Source organism: Ovis canadensis, chromosome 16 (genome assembly GCF_042477335.2).
Source record: "Ovis canadensis isolate MfBH-ARS-UI-01 breed Bighorn chromosome 16, ARS-UI_OviCan_v2, whole genome shotgun sequence".
In the NCBI taxonomy this organism is placed as follows: domain Eukaryota; kingdom Metazoa; phylum Chordata; class Mammalia; order Artiodactyla; family Bovidae; genus Ovis; species Ovis canadensis.
Window position 1 is genome coordinate 38512088 of NC_091260.1, and position 20744 is coordinate 38532831.

The window sequence follows — 20744 nt, forward strand, 5'->3', positions numbered from 1 at the left end:
CAAGGCTCCCCCATCCCTGGGATTCTCCAGGCAAGAACACGAGTGGGTTGCCATTTCCTTCTCCAATGCATGAAAGTGAAAAGTGAAAGTGAAGATGCTCAGTCGTATCCAACTCTTAGCGACCCCATGGACTACAGCCCACCAGGTTCCTCCGTCCATGGGATTTTCCAGGCAAGAGTACTGGAGTGGGTTGCCATTGCCTCCTCCGAATTAAGATTCTAGCTTCTATCTAATTTCAGATACAAATACAATAGTAGTGTTGAGTAATAAAAATGGTATATTAAGTTAATAAATGGGTTTACCTTATGTATCAGTGACAGTAAAATGCTGTTTCTACATCTTTTAAGACACTCATGAGGATTTACTTCACATTTTGAAATTTTTTTTTATCACTAATGATATATATTTTTAGAATCATTTTTGTTCAAAATGCAAACATAATCAACTTCAACTGCTCAGTATTTCGGAGGTACTCTTCAGACCCTAGTCTTATCATTTTGCCACTTATCATGTTTGCCACTCAATAGTGTGTAGGAACAAGAAGACATAAAACCCCTACTGGCATTATATTACCTATTTGATTACTTAACACTTCCATTTTAATATAAACCTAAATGAATGGGTAAAACTTTGGTTTGAAAATTACCTGTGGGTTTTAGTTTTCCATGTTAAGTATCAATTCAAGAACTATGAATAATTATACATAAGACTTCAACTCATTTCAACTGGAATATCATACTAATATATTGACCACTATACTTTAAGAAAAACATAACAAAGCTGGGGAAAATCTAAAAAGAAGAACAAAACTCATTAAAAAAGTATACAACTGACTTTAGGGAATATCATTAAAAACACAAAACTCAAAGCAGTTTGTATATCTCTGGTATGATTCACAGCACCTTTTTAGAGCAATGGATTGTTGTTGGACTTACTCATTTTGTGAACTAGTAAGAAACGCTACTGACAAACTCTAAAATTTGAAACTTCACTGTAGACAGTAAACCTCATAATACCGGAATGAGAGAGTAATCTCTTGAGGCTTTAAAGAGATAGTCAATGGAAAAAGTAAAATAATAGTATCCTCATTAACTTATGAACACGTGGCATGTGTAAATCCTCTTCCTCTCACACACATATCTGCCTCATTGCTTTCATACTTGACTAAGCAAATGATATTTAGGGAGTTTTTGTTTGTTTTTTTGCTATGCCTCACAGTGTGCAAGATCTTAGTTCTCCAAACTATGGATGGAACCCGGGGCTCCCCTGCAGTGGAAGCTTGAAGTCTTTACTACTGGACCATCAGAGAATTCCCAGCAAGTGATATTTGATTAACATTTGATGAATAGGTAGATGGTACTTGAATGAAGGGCTAGTGAATTGGTAAAAAGCAGCTAGGCATAATTAACTGAAATCTCAATGCCCTAAAGCAGTAAAGAACAGCAAGGGCCAGGCTTGGTGAGGCTGAAGCACAGTTATATAAAAGACAGAGATACAAGATAAACTTAGAAATGTAGGAGTTAAATCACAAAAGACTTCAAAGGCCATGATAGGATTTTAATGTTTACTCTCAGGTCAGTAAGAAACACCAAAGGATTTTAGACAAGAGGATGATACAACCAGCATTTTAAAAAGACTATTCTGGTCATCCTGTGGAAAATGAATTAGAAGAAGATTAAAGTATCTATGGAGATCAATTAAGAAACACCACAGCAATCCAGCCTTAACTAGAACGATGGCAAGGTCAGTACAGAGATCTAAGAAAGAATTTAAAGAAAAAACCAACCAGTCTTAAGCATAAGCAGACTTCCAAACTGTCCATTTACTTCTCTATTTATTATTTATCTGTTTATATCTTTAAGGTGCAAATAAAAACTTAAATATGACCTATTATTTAAATTATGTTTACAGGTTCAAAATGAAGTTGCAAAAGAATGTACAATCGGAAGGAGAGTAGTGAAGAAACATACCAACATATCTGATCATTGTAAACCAAATATAGAATGAAAAGTATGTCTATACAATTGCATGTTTTTACTAGACGTCTTAGAAACTTTTTACAGAATGCATACTGTTGTATGACAGAAACGTAATAACAAGTTGCATCTGAAGTAACACAGAAAAATTTTATGTGAGTACCAAAATTTAATCTGCTACTGATCAACAGAAGAACATTATCCATTTGTTGGTAGTTGTAACCACTCATACATAACGCAGAAATAGGATGTGTATGAGTATATACACACATATATACACACAGTGACAGTAACAATCATTGGCTCCAGAAAAACCCAGTATACTTAATTTTAGATGGTACTAGTGTGTCTTACAATTTAACTGAGAAAATCACAAATAGTATATTCATTACAAAACCAAAAAAAAAAAATTCTGGTGTCTACTTATAAACATCACAAAAATGGAAGCCTTTTGTAATTTTAATTTGATGTTTGTATATGACAATATTTGTGTAAAATGCTTAACACAAATTATCCTTTTATCTTAAAATTTATATACAGTCAAGAAATCACTATCCTAGAAGAACCCTGACCACCATACTGAAAAATCTGTTGTACAAAAATAACCCTGAAGGCAGAATCCTAGCAGTGTATAGCAGAAAATTCTTACCAATTTTTCATCAACTGCTATGAGCTGCGTGTCTCGAGTTTGGTCCTGTGCCAGCCTCCATGTGGAAGTGCTCAACGACCTGCAGTGCGAGACTTTAAGTTAAAAAATGATCCATGCAACGAGAAAAGAGAGGCAGACAAATCTTACATAAACCAGCTACTTTAACAGTATCAGTCTTATAAAACAAAAAGAACAGAAAGAAAGAGGGCACAAAAAATCCTTTTTCTCCACAATTAGTTCTGTCTGCTGAGATTTTGGCAGAGTCTCACTAGACAGTTCACAAAAGGCTGCACTTTATGGCAGTCTATAGGCTCTCAGTCATAGAAGGCCCCCAGTAACAAGAACTGTTCTGCTCTCTATAAATGTACACTGGCTAGTTTGTCATTATGAGGAGGAAAAATGCAGAGCTATATCAACCCTTCTGGAAGGCCAATTCCTAAAGGATGCCATCAGAAAGAAACAAATATCTCAATCAAATTCTTAGTGGAATAAAGAAAAGGCTGTGCAATTAACACAAGATTAACAAAGTTTCTTTGCTCTAATTTCAAATCAAAAGTAGTTTAAATAGGAATGATTTATATGATCATTTAATATTATTGTTTTAATCATGGATCCCATTCACAGAATTGAAGAAAGTCTGAATAGTTAAAATAGAAACATTAAGCCAGCAAAAAATCAGGACAGAATCTAACTCTTTTACATTAGTACGGTCTCACCCTCAACCCAAAGAAGCCTGGCGCTAGTGGTAACGAGCCTGTCTACCAATGCAGGAGATATAGAGATGCGTATTCCATCCATGGGTCGGGAAGATCCTCCGGAGGAGGAAATAGCAGCCCACTCTAGTATTCTTGCCTGGAAAATTCTATGGACGGAGGAGCCTGGCGGGCTACAGTTCATGTGATCACAAAGAGTTGGACACGACTGAGCGACTAACACTACTACTACTAACAGATTTCTAAATTTCATGTACACATTGTAGTTTATACCAATGAATGTAATAGCCATCAATGATTGTGACAATTTAGCTTTTTTAAATTTTGCAAAATATTAAGCCATCCTATGTAGATTTCTTTTTTGAAAGTAAATTAATATATACAATTGACTCAAGCCAGCTGAATATACAGTATTCAAATTCAATTCTTTCACTTAATGTAATATAATCACCATCATAATTTTGATGTTGCTGTTCAGCCACTAAGTCATGTCCAACTGTTTTAAGATACAACATAACCACCAATAATTGATGCAAAACTTCACGCCAATGTTTAATTTTCAATAGATACACGGTTTTATGAAAAAAAAATCTACTTACTAACAACATAAAGATGACTCATAATACAAAGGGTTTTATTTCATGAACATATTTTCTAAAAAAGGTTCATTATTTTCCCAAATTAATACCATTCATTACCAATGTAAATACCCTGCTCAGAAATATATCCACAAAAAAGAATATATAACAGAGTATAATTAAGCACCTCTGAAATCTATTTACTCTGGAAATCACTAAGATCAATAACCACATTTTGAATACTTTTAACCAAATCCATATAATGCAAGAAAAAAAAAGGCAATGAAAAGGGTACTCAGGAAAACCTGAAATATTAGAAGTATTAGAAAATGTAGCTATATTACAAGGAAATGAAACTATATAATTCCTCTAATGAACAGAAGTATTAGGCCAAAATAGTACAAATTAGACAGATTAAAACTATAATCCATGAACTGTGCAATTTTAAACTGTGCAGATTTGACTGATTTAAAGAATTTTAAGTTGTATGATAAAATCTTAATTGTAAATTAGTCAAAACACAAAATAAATTTTTTAAAACTTCTAAAGTATATATACTTTAAGGATATGTTGTTTAGTCGCTAAGTTGTGTCTGACTCTGTGACTCTATGGACTGCAGCATGCAAGGCTTCCCTGTCCTTCACTATCTCCCACATTTGCTCAAACTCATGTCCATTGAGTTGGTGATCCCATCCAACCAACTCATCTTCTGTTGACCCCATCTCCTCCTGCTTTCAATCGTTCCCAGCATCAGTGCCTTTTCCAGTGAGTTGAAACTTTGTGCCAGGTGGCCAAAATACTAGGGCTTCAACTTCAGCATCAGTCCTTCAAATGAATACTCAGAGTGGATTTTCTTTAGGATTAACTGGTTTGATCTCCTTGCAGTCCAAGTGACTCTCAAGAGTCTTCTCCAACACCACAGTTTGAAAGCATCAATTCTTTAATGCTCAGCCTTCCTTATGATCCAACTCTCACATCTTTACATGACTACTGGAAAAACCATAGCTTTGACTAGACAGACTTTTCTTGGCAAAGTGATGTCTCTGCTTTTTAATACACTATCTAGGTTTTGTCATAGTTTTTCTTTCAAGGAGCAAGTGTCTTTTAATTTCATGGCTATAGTTATTGTGTGCAGTGATTTTGAAGCCCAAGAAAACAAAGTCTGTCACTATTTCCATTGTTTCCCATCTATTTGCCATGTAGTGATAGGACTGGATGCCAAAATCTTTGTTTTTTGAATGTTGAGTTTTAAGCTAGCTTTTTCCACTCTCCTCTTTCACCTTCATCAAGAAGATCCTTAGCTCCTCGTCACTTTCTGCCATTAGGGTGGTGTCATCTGCATATCTGAGGTTATTGATATTTCTCCTGGCAATCTTAATTCCAGATTGTGCTTCCTTCAGCCCAACATTTCACATGATGTACTCTGTATATAAGTTAAATAAGCAGGGTGACAATATACAGCCTTGATGTATCGGGCTTCCCTGGTGGCTCAGACAGCAAAGAATCTGCCTGCAGCGTGGGAGACCCAGGTTCAATCCCTGGGTCAGGAAGATTCTCTGGAGAAGTAAATGGCAACCCACTCCAGTATTCTTGCCTGGAAAATCCCATGGATGGAGGAGCCTGGAAGGATACAGTCCATGGGGTTGCAAAGAGTTGGACACAACTGAGCCACTTCACTTTCCCAATTTTGAACCAGTTTGCTATTCCATGTCCAGTTCTAACTGTTGCTTCTTGATCTGCATAACAGGTTTCTCAGGAGGCAGGTAAGGTGGTTTGGTATTCCTCTCTCTTTAAGAATTTTCCACAGTTTGTTGTGATCCACACAATCAATGGCTTTAGCATAGCCAATGAAGCAGAAGTAGACATTTTTCTGGAACTTTCTTGCTTTTTCTATGATCCAACAGATGTTGGAAATTTGATCTCTGGTTCCTCTGCCTTTTTTAATTCCAGCTTATATACTTGGAAGTTCTCAGTTTATATACTGTTGAAGCCTAGCTTGAAGGACTTTGAGCATTACCTTGCTGGCATGTGAAATGAGTGCAATTGTGTGGTAGTTTGAGCATTCTTTGGCATTGCCTTTCTTTGGGTTTGGAATGAAAACTGACCTTTGCCAGTTCTGTGGCCACTGCTGAGTTTTCCAAATTTGCTGGCATACTGAATGCATCACTTTAACAGCATCAACTTTCAAGATTTGAAATAGCTCAGCTGGAATTCCATCACTTCCACTAGCTTTCTTTGTAATGATGCTTCCTAAGGCCCACTTGACTTCACACTCCAGGGTGTCTGGCTCTAGGTGAGTGATCACACCATTGTAGTTATCCAAAGTCATTAAAATCTTTTTTGTATAGTTCTTCTGTGTGTTCTTGCCACCTCTTCTTAATATCCTCTGCTTCTGTTAGGTCTATACTGTTTCTGTCCTTTATTGTGCCCATCTTTGCATGAAATATTTCCTTGGGATCTCTAATTTTCTTGAAGAGATCTCTAGTCTTTCCCATTCTATTGCTTTCTCTATTTCTTTCCACTGTTCACGTAAGAAGGCTTTCTTATCTCTACTTGATATTCCTTGGAACTCTGCCTTCAAATGGGTATATCTTTCCCTTTCTCGTTTGCATTTTGCTTCTCTTCTTTTCTCAGCTATTTGTAAGGCCTCCTCAGACAACCATTTTGCCTTTTTGCATTTCTTTTTCTTGGAGATGGTTTTGATCACCACTTCCTGTACAATATTATGAACCTCAGTCCATAGTTTCTTCACGCACTCTAACAGGTCATAACCATTAGTGAAAATATTAGTCGCTCAGTGGCAAGCAATTCTTTGCAACCCCATGGACTGTAGCCTGCCAGGTTTCAATGCCCACTGAATTCACAAGACAAGAACACCAGAGTGGGTTGCCATTACCTTCTCCAGAGGATCTTCCCAACCAAAGGATCGAACCTAGAGTTGTCACCAGGGAAACCCTCATACTCATGAGGATAGTTACCAAAAAAATAATAAGTATTGGTAGAATATGGAGAAATAAGAACTCTTGTGCACTGCTAGTAAGAATGTAAAATGCAGCTGCTGTGGAAAACAGCAGGGCAGTTTCTAGAAAAATGAAACAGTATTAACATATGGTCCAGCAATTCCACTTATGGGTACATCCACAAAATAATTGAAAACAAAGACTCAAATAGATACTTGTACACAAATATTCATAGCAGCATTATTAGCAAAATCAAAAAGCAAAAACTGCCAAATATTAATAATCATATTTTAGTTGACCATGTATCATAACACTAGGAAGTTAAGTATATATGTAGAAATAACTAATATGCAATGATTAGTAAATAAATGGGAATTTTATTTTGCTATTGTACTTATTTTTGAGAAACTTGGAAATTTAATTTGCTCCATGAACTTGCCTTGCTATCTATCCATTTCTTTTGTTAACTGTGTATGTGTGAAGTCGCTCAGTCACGTCCAACTCTTTGCGACCCCGGCAGCCCACCGGGCTCCTCCGTCCCTGGGATTCTCCAGGCAAGAATACTGAAGTGGGTTGCCATTTCCTTCTCCAGGGGATCTTCCCGACCCAGGGATGGAACCCCAGTCTCCTGCATTGCAGGCAGACGCTTTATCCTCTGAGCCACCAGGGGAGCCTTTTGTTAACTGACCTGTTTACATTTCTAAGTTTCTTAAGTGTTAATCTAAATTCTGAGCTCAAAGGATAAACCATGAGAGCTGTGATGTTATCAATTATTATTAGAGTATACGATCAATTCTATTTAGTTTTTTGTATAAATTTCCTGAAAGAAAATGAGGTATCCTGGAAATGGATATTATAAGATATTATTTCTAACTGATTTTCCTACTTATTGTTGTGTCTATGAACAAATCATTTAACCCCTCTGCATCTCAATTTCATTTTTGTATATTTATAACATGAAGACTGGTTGCTCTTTTTCTAATGATGAGTCTATGTTATTCTATTAAGTGGAACAGATCATAGTTCTAGTTTGTTTTAAAAGGCAATCTTTTTGCCTGAAAATTCCCAAGGACAGAGGAGCCTGGTGGGCAACAAAGGGTCACAGAGTTAGACATGACTGAGCACCTAAGCAAGCTTACAGAGAAAATTTAAACTGTCTTCATCATACTGCACTCACCTGACAGAAGCAAGAAAGACCTAATTATTAACAGGAAAAATAAACACCAGAGGTCAAGAGATCATTTAATATTCTGGGAAAATATGCAGAGTAAAAGGAAAGGCAAAGATCTACAAAAGACTTGGCTAAATTCAGTGGAAACAACAGAGAATTTCTAATATATGCACAAATAAATTATTTAATTCTAGTTTAAATTTATTCCAATAATGTCCAATCTTCACCTAAGCAATTAATATCATCTTAAAATGTTCAACTGATCAAGTAAAAATTATAATACCCTGCTAGTAGATATCTTATGCTTTTCTGAGCCAGGCAGAACTTGTAGCAGGAACTAACAGCTGTTGTGCCAGGGGGTACAACCCAAGCTAAAACCTTAAACTAATTCTTTGAGACTCATCCAACGGACTAAGAAAAGATCTGTGTAAGAGGGATAAGAGTAATTATGCTCACATACCAAACTTTGGAATGGAACTGAAGAGTATAAGGAGGAGAATGTGAGCAAGGGTAATTTTGGAGGGCAGTAACAAAGAACCTGAAGGGCATAATAGAAATCATAAAGGAGAAAGAAATATGCTTAAGTCTATACCAACAGGATATCAAAATAAATATATATGAGTTTAACAAAGGGGATAAGAAATATAAATGTTGTGGTAATGACAGTAATAATATTACAAAATACAAGGAATATATGAAAAGTTCATATTTATAAAGGCCAAATCATTGAGCTATATGGGTTATTAAGCAAAAACTTTACTGGTTTGGAATGCCTTAAGGAAAGGAATTGAGTTGCTGTAACTTATAAACAATGGCATGTCTTATAAACAATGAAAGCTAGTTTACCATAAAGATGTCAGTTATTAATCTACAAATTAAATATAATAATTATGAAACTTCTAACAGAATTTTTATAAAGTTAGATGATTCTCATGAGGGAAAAATGATTCACAAAAACAGCCAAGAAAACTTTGAAAAACAATCAGAGGCATATTTCAGAGATGTTGCAGGTTCACTTTCAAACTACTGCAATAAAGGAAATATAGCAATAAAGAAAGTCACAAATGTTTTGGTTTGCTGAAGCATATAATAGTTATATTTATACTATACTATAATCTAGTAAGTGTGCAATAGCATTGTATCTTTTTAAAAAAATGTTCTTTAATTTTAAAATACTTTATTGCTAAAAAATGCAAAGCATCAACTGAGACTTCAAGTCACAATCGTTCTGAAATAGTAAATCAAGGATCAGTGATCACTGTTTTAAAAAAAAGGTGGTAACAATAATGAAAGAGTTCGAAATAAAGTGAGAATTCTCAAAACGTGACAGACACAACTGACCGAATGCTGTTGGGAAATGGTGCTGACAGACTTGATCAATGCAGGGTTTCCACAAACCTTCAATTACTGTATCTGTGAAGCACAATAAAATAAGGTATGCCTGTATAAGGCAGGATTCACCTTACCAATTAACAGGCTATAGCAATTAAAATATCTTGGTGTTAGCACAGGCACACACATACAGATCAAATAAACAGTTCAAAGTACAGAAACAAATTACTTAGATCTGTAAATTTATTATATAATAAAAGTGCAATTTCAAATCTGTGGTGAAAAGCTAGAATATTCAGTAAATGATACTGAGACAACCAGCTATCCTTCCATGGAAGAAAAATATTTAAATCCTCTTATAAAATAGTTATATACCAAGGAATTCCAAAATTACTGGGATAAAACATAAGAATTTTAAAAATTTAAAAAATACAATATCCACTGGACTTTCTTGGTGGTCCAGTGGTTAAGAATCCACCTGCCAATGAAAAGACATGGATTTGATCCCTGGTCCAGGAAGGCCCACATGCCACAGAGCAACTAAGCCTGTGCACAGTGACTAAGCCTGTGCTCCAGAGCCTGTGCTCCAGAGCCTGTGCAGTGCAGCCGCTGAGCCCACACCTGGAGCCTGTGTCCCGCAATGAGAGGAGCCACTGCAGCGAGACCATGCTCTACAACGAAGAGCAGACCTCATCTGCCCCGACTAGAGAAAGCCCATGCACAGCAAAGACCCCGCACAGACGAAAACAAGTAATTAATTTTTTAAAGAGACTATCCATGAGCTGTAGAATATCTACAAAGCAAAGTAACTTCTGAACAATAGAAGGTGCTGCAGACTAAATTCAAGGAAAAATCAGAGATAATAAGCACAGTACACAGAGAGAGTAGAGGAATCAAGAAAAAAATCACCCCCAAAATTAGAGGAATAAAGCATAGGGTATGAACACAGTAGACATTAATGCCAACTATGTTGCTATCACCTTAACAACTTATTGACCAGAGACATATTAATATGTCTTTTGTTACCTCAGCATTACTAACCAGAGATGTTTCAGTATTCACTTACATAATAAATCACCTGCCACAGGCATTAGTTTCTGCAATAATGCCCCAGTCAATGTGTTAAATGTGAATAGACTATACCAACGGGAAGAGAAAATGTGTCAAGTAATGAAAATAAAAACCCAGGACCCAGTGATGTTTCCTGAAAGAACCCCATTTTAAATACAGACACAGACATTAAAAGTAAAGAAATGAACAACAACAAAAAAGAAAAGAGATGGAGAAAGACACACCATGCTTACAGAAATCAAAGCTTACTTCTGTAGCTTTATTAATCTCTAGGCAAATTTCAGCAAAAAGAACATTATCACAAATAAAGAAGGGCGTTACATCATGATAAAGGAGTCAATTCTCCAAGAAAACATTAACAGTTCTACAGGTGTATATGCCACCTTTAGAGCATGCAAAATATGTGAGGAAAAAACTAAAAGAACTGTGAGGAGAAACAAAGAAATCTATTAGTATAGCTGGAGACTTCAATACTCTTTCAATAGCAATTTGACAGAGCCACTAGGCAGAATATCAGTAAGGATATAGTTGAACTGAAAAGCCCATTCAATCAACGGAATTTAATGGACATTTATGGAATGCTTCATCCAACAACAGAAGAATATACATTAATATATATACATGGAATATACATGGAACAGTCACAAAGACAGACCACCTTCTTGGCCATAATACACATTAACAAAACAAAACAAAAAAAACCACTCCATGTATATGCTCAGTTAAAAATGAAATTAAACTAGAAATCAGTAACAGAAAAATAGAAAAATCCCTAATTACAGTTGACCCTCTAACAACACGCATTTGAGCTGCACAGGTCCACTTACACATAGATTTTTTTAAAGTACATACATGTACTATAAATGCATTTTCCCTTCCTTATGACTTCCTCAACATTTTCTTTTCTCTAGCTTACTTTATTGTAAGAATATAGTATATAATATATACAACATACAAAATAACTTAATCAACTATTCATGTTATCAGTAAGGCTTTTGGCCAACAGTATGCTATTTGTAAGATATTAAGTTTGGAGGGAGTCAAAATTATACATGAATTTTCAAATTCACAGAGAAGCAACTCTAACCCCCATGATACTCAAGAGGTAATTGTATTTGAAGACTAAACAACATACTTCTAAATAACTTAAAGGTCAAAAGAGGAATTCTCAAGAGAAATTCTTAAGTATTTTGAACAAAATGAAAATACATTTCAAAATGTTGTGGGATACACCAAATGCAGTGTTTAGAAATTTATAACACTGAATGTATATATTAGAAAAAAAGAAAAATTCAACCACCTAAGTTTCCACTATAAGAAACTATAGAAGAGAGCAATGAATATAAACCTCAGGCATTTCCACTGGGGCTTTGTTCTATACTCTGGGTTTGGGCCACAGGCTGTTCCCACAGCAACATGAACTTAAACAACAGCCTCTATCACAAAGCACACATTTCTGTCAGACTCTCCATTCGGGCCCTCAAAGACCTGCTATGGTGTGGACTGGACCAAAGCCCGCAGCTCATGTCTGAAGAACCTTCTTACGCGAATGATTGGCTGTTCCTCCCAATCGTAGCTCTGAACTTGTGGGTGTGAAACACCTTGAAACAGTCCCTGCAGAAGGCTTCTCCTCTTATATCCCCAGGGCAGGTAACCGTCTCAACACTAAGACCCGGGTACACCCAACTGCCTGCGGGCACGAGTGCTGGACACCTCGTACCAGACAACCAGCAAGACAGTAACACAGCCATTCTCATCAAAAGAGAGGACGCCTATAGCCATACTAAGCTCACAGACACCTCAAACCATACCACCTGACACAGTCCTTCCCCTAAGAAGGTAAACACTCCGCATCACCCACCAGAGTGTAGATTACTGTCCCTCCCACCAGGAAGCCTACACAATCCCCTGGACCAACCTCACCAACCAAGGGCCAAACAACAGAAGCAAGTGTAAAGGAGCCTGCAGTGGATAGAAAGGAGATCATAAACAAAGTAAGTAAAATAAAAAAAAAAGATACAAAAAAAATATGCTGCAGATGAAGAAGCAAGGTAAAAACCCACAAGATCAAATAAATGAAGAGAAAATAGGCAATCTACCTGAAAATAATTCACAGTAATGACAGTAAAGATAACTCAAAGACTCAGAATGGAGGCACAGACCGAGAAGATACAAGTAATGTTTAACAAAGACCTAGCAGAACTAAAAAACAATCAGTGAGAAACACAACTGAAGTGGAAAACACACTAGACGGAACCACTAACAGAATAAATGAGGAAGAAGAACAGATAAGTGAGTTAGAAGATAAAATGATGAAAATAACTGCTGTGGAGCAGAATAAAGAACAAAAAGAAATGAAGACAGTCTCAGAAACTTTTAGGACAACATTAAATGTACCAATGGAAACAGTGATGGACTTTATTTTCCTGGGCTCCTAAATCACTGCAGACAGTGGCTGTAGCCACGAAATTAAAAGATGCTTGCTCCTTGGAAGAAAAGCTCTGACAAACCTAGACAGCATATTAAAAAGCAGAGACATTACTTTGCAACAAAGGTCCATCTAGTCAAAGCTATGGTTTTTCCAGTAGTCATGTATGGATGTGAAAGTTGGACTATAAAGAAAGCTGAGCGTCAAAGAATTGATGCTTTTGAACTGGTTTTAGAGAAGACTCTTGAGAGTCCCTTGGACTGTAAGGAGATCCAACCAGTCCATCCTAAAGGAAATCAGTCCTGAATATTCAGTGGAAGGACTGATGCTGAAGCTGAAACTCCAATACTTTGGCCACCTGATGAGAAGAACTGACTCATTTGAAAAGACCCTGATGATGGCAAAGACTGAAGGTAGGAGGAGAAGGGGATGACAAAGGATAAGATGGTTGGATGGCATCACTGACTTGACAGACATGAGTCTGAGCAAGCTTCAGGAGTTGGTGATGGACAGGGAAGCCTGGCATGCTGTAGTCCATGGGGTCGCAAAAAGTTGGACACGACTAAGCAACTGAACTGAACTGACTGAAATGTACCAACAGTCAAACTGTACAGGTCCCACGAGAAAAAAAAGAAAAGGTTTGAGAAAATATTTGAAGACATTATAGTTGAAAACTTCCCTAACATGTTACCAGCAGTCATGTACGAATGTGACAGTTGGACAATAAAGAAGGCTGAGTGCAGAAGAACTGATGTTTTCAAACTGGGGTGCTGGAGAAGACTCTTCAGAGTCCCTTGGAATGCAAGGAGATCAAACCTGTCAATCTTAACGAGAATCAACCCTGAACATTCACTGGAACAAATGATGCTGAAGCTGAAGCTACAATACTTAGGCCACCAGATGTGAAGAGCTGACTCATTGGAAAAGACCCTGATGCTGGGAAAGATTGAGGGCAGGAGGAGAAGAGGATGACAGAGGATGAGATGGTTGGATGGCATCACTAACTCAATGGACATGAGTCTGAGCAAACTCAGGGAGATGGTGAAGGACAAGGAGGCCTGGCGTGCTGTAGTTCATGAAGCTGGAAAGAGTCAGACATGACTTAGTTACTGAATAACAAGAGAATAGGAAAGGAAATAGCTCACCCAAGTCCAAGTAGCACAGAAAGTTCCATACAGAATAAACCCAAGGAGAAACATACCACAACACATATTTGTCCAAGTAACAAAAATTAAATTCAAAGAAAAAAATATTAAAAGCAGAAAGAGAAAAGCAACAAATAATATCCGAGGGAATTCCCATAAATATATTAGCTGATTTTTCAGCAGAAACTCTGCAGGCCAGAGGCAGTGGCAGGATATATTTAAAGTGATGATAGGGAAAAACCAACCACCAAGATAACTCTACCCAGCAAGGATCTCAATCAAATTCAACTGAGAAATCAAAAGTTTTACAGACAAACAAAAGCTAAGAGAATTCAGCACTACCAAACCAGCTTTACAACAAACGCTACAAGAACTTCTCTAGGTGAGAAACACGAGAAGACAGACATACAAAAGAAAAAAACATACAAAAAGAAACTCAAAACAAAATTAAGAAAATGGTAACGGTAACACACATTATCAATAATTACCTTAAATGGAAATGCATTAAGTATTCCAACCAAACAACACTGACTGGCTGAATGGATACAAACATGAGGCTTGTATAGTTGCTCTCTACAGGAGACCCACTTCAGATCTAAGAAGACATATAGACTGAAAGTGAGGGGATGAAAAATATGTTCTATGCAAACAGAAATGAAAAGAAAGCTGGAGTAGAAATACTCATATCAGACAAAATAGACTTTAAAATAAAGACTATTTCAAGAGACAATGAAGGATACTAAATAATGATTTAAGGATCATTTCAAGAAGATATTAATCATAAATATTTATGTGCCCAACACAGGAACACTTCAGTGTATAAGGCAAATGCTACCAGACATGAAAGGAAGAATCAGCAATAACACAATAACAGTAGGGTACTCTGGCTCAGACAGTAAAGCGTCTGCCTGCAATGAGGAAGACCTGGGTTCAATTCCTGGGTCAGGAAGATCCCCTGGAGAAGGAAATGGCAATCCACTCCAGCACTCTTGCCTGGAAAATCCCATGGATGGAGGAGCCTGATAGGCTACAATCTAGGGGGTCGCAAAGAGTCGGACACGATTGAGCGACTTCACTTCACTTCACTCTAACACTACTCTTGTACCAATAGATAGATTATCCAAACAGAAACTTGATAAGGAAATGCAGCCCTTAAATGACACGTCAAACTAGATAGACTTAACATTTATAGGACATTCCATCCAAAAAAGGCAAAATACACTTTTGCTCAAGTGTACATGGAACATTCTCTATGACAGATCACATTTTGGGTCATAAACCAAGCCTTGGTAAATTTATGAAAACTGAAATCTTATCAAGCATCTTTTGCAACCACAATGCTATGAGGTTAGAAATCAATTACAGGGAAAAAAAACTGTAAAAAACACAAACATGGAGGCTAAACAATACGTTACTACATAACAAAGACATCACAGTGAAGAAATCAAAGAAGAAATTTAAAAAATACTTAGAAACAAATGACAATAAAAACACAACAACCCAAAACCTATGAGACATAGCAAAAGCAAATCTCAGAGGGAAATTTATAGCAATAAAATTCCTCCTCGAGAAACAAGAAAAATCTCAAATAAACAGCCTAACTTTTCACCGAAAGCAACTAGAGAAAGAACAAATAAAACCAAAGTTAAAGGAAAGAAATCATATAGATTAGAGGAGAAATAAATGAAATAGAAATGAAGAAAACAATAGCAAAGATCAGTGAAACTAAAAATGCATAGTTTGAGAAGATAAACCAGATAAACAAAGTGAAGTGAAAGTTGCTCAGTCATGTCCAACTCTTTGTGACCCATGGACTGTAGCACACTGGGTTTCTCTGTCCATGGAATTCTCCAGGCCAGAATACTGGAGTGGGTAGCTGCTCCCATCTTCAGGGGAATCTTTGGAACCCAGGAATCAAACCCAGGTCTCCTATGTTGCAGGAGGATTCTTTACCATCTGAGCCACCAGATAAACGTTTAGCTTCCCTCAAGGAAAAAAGGTAGAGGATTCAAATCAATAAAATTAGAAATGGAAAAGGAGAAATTACAGTGGACAATGCAGAAACACAAAGGATCATAACAGACTATCACAAGCAACTATATGCCACTGAATTGGACAATCTGGCAAAAATAGACAAATTCTAAAAAAGTATAACCTTCTAAGACTGAACCATGGAGAAATACAAAATATGAACAGAGCAATGACCAGTAATGAAACTGAAACTCTGGTTTTAATAACTATTCCAAAAAACAAAAGTCCAGGACCAGATGGCTTCACAGGTGAATTCTATCCAACATTTAAGTAAGAGCTAAACTTTTCAAACCCATCTAAAAAATTAGAGGAAGGAATATTCCTAAGCTCATTCTATTAAACCACCATTACTCTGATACCAAAACCAAAGTATCACAAAAAAAGAAAAATTACAGGACAATATCACCAATGAACATAGACGCAGAAAGTCATCAACAAAATACCAGCAAACTGAATCCAACAATACGTTAAAAAGGGGATTCCTTGGTGGCTCAAACAGCCAAAGCAATCTTAAAAAAGAAAAACGGAGCTGGAAGAATCAGGGTCCCTGACTTCAGACTATACTAAAAACCTACAATCATCAAAACACTATGGTACTAGAACAAAAAAAAGAAATATAGATCAATGAATCAGAATAGAAAGCCCAGTGATATACCCATGCACCTATGAACTCCTAATCTATGACAAAGGAGGCAAGAATATAGAGTGCAGACATTTTTTCCCAATATGTGCTGCTAGAAAATCTCTTTACGGGTGAAACTACAACACCCCCTAATGCCATATACAAAAAAACCCCGAAACCTCAAAATGCATTAAAGACCTAAATGTAAGGCTAGACTTTATAAAACTCTCAGATGAAAACAGGCAGAACACTCTTTGACATAAATCTCAGCAAGATCGTTTTTGACTCATGTCCTAGAGTAATGAAAATAAAACCCAAAATTTAACCAATGAAACCGATTTACACTCAAAAGCTTTTGCCCACTAAATGAAACCATAAACCAGGTGAAAAGACAACCCTGAGAATGTGAAAGAAAGTATTTGTAAATGAAGCAACCAGCATAAGAATTAATCTCCAAAATATACAAAAGCTCCTGTACCTCAATATCAAAAAAACAACCCAATCAACAAATGACACAAGATCTAAACAGGCAAAAGACCTAAATAGACATTTCTCTAAAGAATACATGGAGGTGGACAACAAACACATAAAACGATGCTCAACATCAGTCATTATGAGAGAAATAACTTACACCAATAAGAATGACCATCATCAAAAAATCTACAAGCAATGAGTTCTGGAGAGGGTGTGGAGAACAGGGAACACTGTTGGTGGGAATGTAGATTGATACACCCACCATATAACCAGCAAAACATACAGTATCATTTACATTATCACCAAAAAATAAATAATATTTAGGAGTAAGTCTAAGAAAGCATCTATATGAAGAATACTAGAAAACCCTGATGAAGGAAATCACAAACATCTAACAAAATGAAGGGGCTACTCCATGTTCACCCATGCTCTTCCTGAATTAATACTGTTAAGGTGCCAGCCCTCCCCAAGTTATTCTATAGACCATCACATCCAAATCAAGATTCCAAAAAGTTATTTTGTGGATATCAGCAAACTGATTCCAAATTCAAATAGAAGGACAAAAGATCCAAAATAGAATGACACTATTAAACAATAACAAAATCAGAGGACCAACACTGACTTCAGACTCACTACATATCAGTAATTAAGACAATGCAGCACTGACGAAAGAACAGACAAATAGATCAGAGACACACAACTGACAGCCAGGGAATATACTACTCACATATACACACTACTCATAAACATGCTAATAGAGTCAGCTGATCTTTGGGGAAGAAGCAAAGGAAATCCAAGGGGAAGAAAGATAATCTATTTAATATGAGGAACTAGAACACAGCTCCTGCAAAAGAATCAATCTACATACCTTTTACAAAAACCTTACACCTTACCTTACACCTTTTACAAAAATTAATTCAAAAACAGATCATAGCTCTGAATGTAAGAAACAAAACTATCGAACTTCTAGAACATAACATAAAAGTCTAGGTGACTTTGGGTTGGTGCTGAGTTTTTAGACACCGTAATGAAAGCACACATGAAAAAAAAACCTAGATGAGTTTGACTTTATAAAAATTAAAAGCTTTTGCTTTGTGAAAAACACTTTAAGAGAATGAAAAGCACAGAGTAGGAGAAAATAATTGCAAAACACACATCTGATAAAGGACTTTATTTACAATATAAAAAGTCTTAAAATTCCAACAGTAAGAAAACAACCCAATTAAAAAACGGGCAAAGAGGGACTTTTCTAGTGGTCCAGTGGTTAAGAATCTGACTGCCAAAGCAGACGACATGCGTCCAATCCCTGGTCCAGGAAGATCCCATATGACACCGGGCAACTAAGCCCAGGAGCCACAGCCACGGGAGCCCATATGGCCCAGAGCCCATGCTCCACAACAAGAGAAGCCACCGCCACGAGAAAGCCACATACCACAACTAGACAGCAGCCCCTGTCTGCTGCAACGAGAGAAAGTTCATGCAGGAACGAAGACCTAGTGCAGCCAAAAAAAAAAAAAATTTTTTTTAAAGTGGACAAAAGATCTGAACAGACACCTCACCAAAGAATATATATGAAATGTGTTTCAACATCATATGTCATTTGGGAATTGAAAATTAAGGTAACAATGAGAGGCTACTACATGCATGAATTAGAATGGGCTTCCCTGGTGGCTAAAATGGTAAAGAATCTGCCTGCAAGGTGGGAGACCCAGGTTCAATTCCTGGGTTGGGAAGAAGGGAATGGCTACCCATTCCTGTATTATTGCTCGGAGAATTCCATGTACAGAGGAGCCTGCTGGGTTACAGTCCATGAGCATGTGGAGCAAGAAGTCTAATTCACAGTGGTAGAAATACAAAGTGGTACAATCACTTTAGAAGATAGTTTGGCAGATCTGTACAAGGCTAAACAAAGTCTCAACATACACTCAGCAACTGTGCTACTAGGGTTTACCTAAATGAACTGAAATTATATGTCCACACAAACCTGCACAATGATGTTTATCACAGCTTTATTCATAGTTGCCCAAAATCCGGAAGCAACCAAATGTCCTTAAATAGGTAAAATGGTAAACTGTGGTGGAACCACACAATGAAATGTAATTTAGTGGTGAAAAAAGAAGAGAAATGGGCTGGAGAAAACATTTATAAATCACTTATTTGACAACCTTTATGCAGAACATAAAGAAAACTACTTAAACTCAACAACAAAATCACCACCAACTCAACCCAAAAATGAACAGAAGACTTAAACAGACATTTCTCCAAAGGAGGTATACAAATGGCCAATAAGCACATGAAAAGATCTTCAACATCACTAATTATTAGGGAAATGCAAATTAAAACCAAAAGATACTACATCATACTCATTAGGGTGACAAAGCAGAGGAAGGGAAGGAGCAAGGGTATGCAAGGATACAGTGAAACTGGAACCACTGGTTAGAATGTAAAATGGTGCAGGTGTTATGGAAAACAGTGTGACAATTCCTCAACAAATTCAAAACAGAATTCCCAGATCATCCAACAATTCTACTTTGGATATTTATCCAATATAACTGAAAGCAGGTACACAATTTGGTATTTGTTCACCAAACGTTAATAGAAGCATTACTGACAGTAGCCAACAAGAAAAAAAAAAAAAATCAGCTGTCCACTGGTGGATAGGTGGATTAAAAGTGATGTGGTATGTACGTACAAAAAAATTTTTGTTCAGCCTTGAAAAGCAAGAAAGTTCTGACATATGCTACAATAGGGTTATGAAACCTGAAGAAATGCTAAGTGAAGTAAGTCAGCGAAGGACAAATGGTGCATGGTTCCATTCATACAAATTATCCAAGTAGTCAAATGCACAGAGGAAAATAGAATGGTTGAGTGCCAGGGGCTAGAGGGAGGAATAATGGAGAGTTATTATCCAATGGATACAAAGTTTCAGTTTTGTAAGATGAAAAAAAGTTCTAGAGCTTTAAGATGGAGATGGTTTCACAACAATATGAATGTAGTTAATGTCACTGCGGCTGCTAAGTTGCTTTAGTCATGTCTGACTCTTTGTGACCCCATGGACTGTAGCCCACCAGGCTTCTCTGTCGGTTGCCACGCCCTCCTCCAGGTAAAGCCACCAAACTACACTGTAAGATGGTTCAAATGGTAAATTTTGTGTATTTTAATAATTAAAAAACTATATATGCCTTATGAAGAAATTGCTGAACCCTGGTTTACACTACCAATAGAGAGAAACACACAAAAAGTATGTCAACACCAAAGATTTATAACTTTGCCTAGAGAAAGCCTCTCCGTGTATGTATGCCAAAGTACTCTGTCTATAACAATTACGCATGTCTTCACAAATGTTTAGAATACCAAATTGAAGTTGCTGAACTTCAGTGTCAATATTGATACTGCCTCATATAACGTATTTTCCAAAATTAAAGTTTTTAAAAACTTCTAGCTTGTGTCTATAGAATACAAATTACGTAATATTCTGGTGCCATACTTAATTACAATAACCATTGTGATTTTTCAGACCATTGCACTGGCACATTCAACATGTTTTCCATTAAAATAGTTGGTACTTTAGAATTATTTCATTAATAGATTTAT

At 36.6% G+C, this 20744-nt stretch overlaps 1 protein-coding gene across 1 annotated transcript in view; it reads right to left on the minus strand.

Annotated features, from left to right (window-relative positions):
- The window catches only part of NDUFS4 (NADH:ubiquinone oxidoreductase subunit S4), a 113464-nt gene that overhangs the window by 53060 nt on the left and 39660 nt on the right, over nucleotides 1–20744 (minus strand). The window contains exon 2 of the mRNA XM_069556558.1: nucleotides 2626–2704. Coding sequence (XP_069412659.1) covers nucleotides 2626–2704 — 79 coding nt within the window. The remainder of the gene's footprint in view (nucleotides 1–2625; nucleotides 2705–20744) is intronic.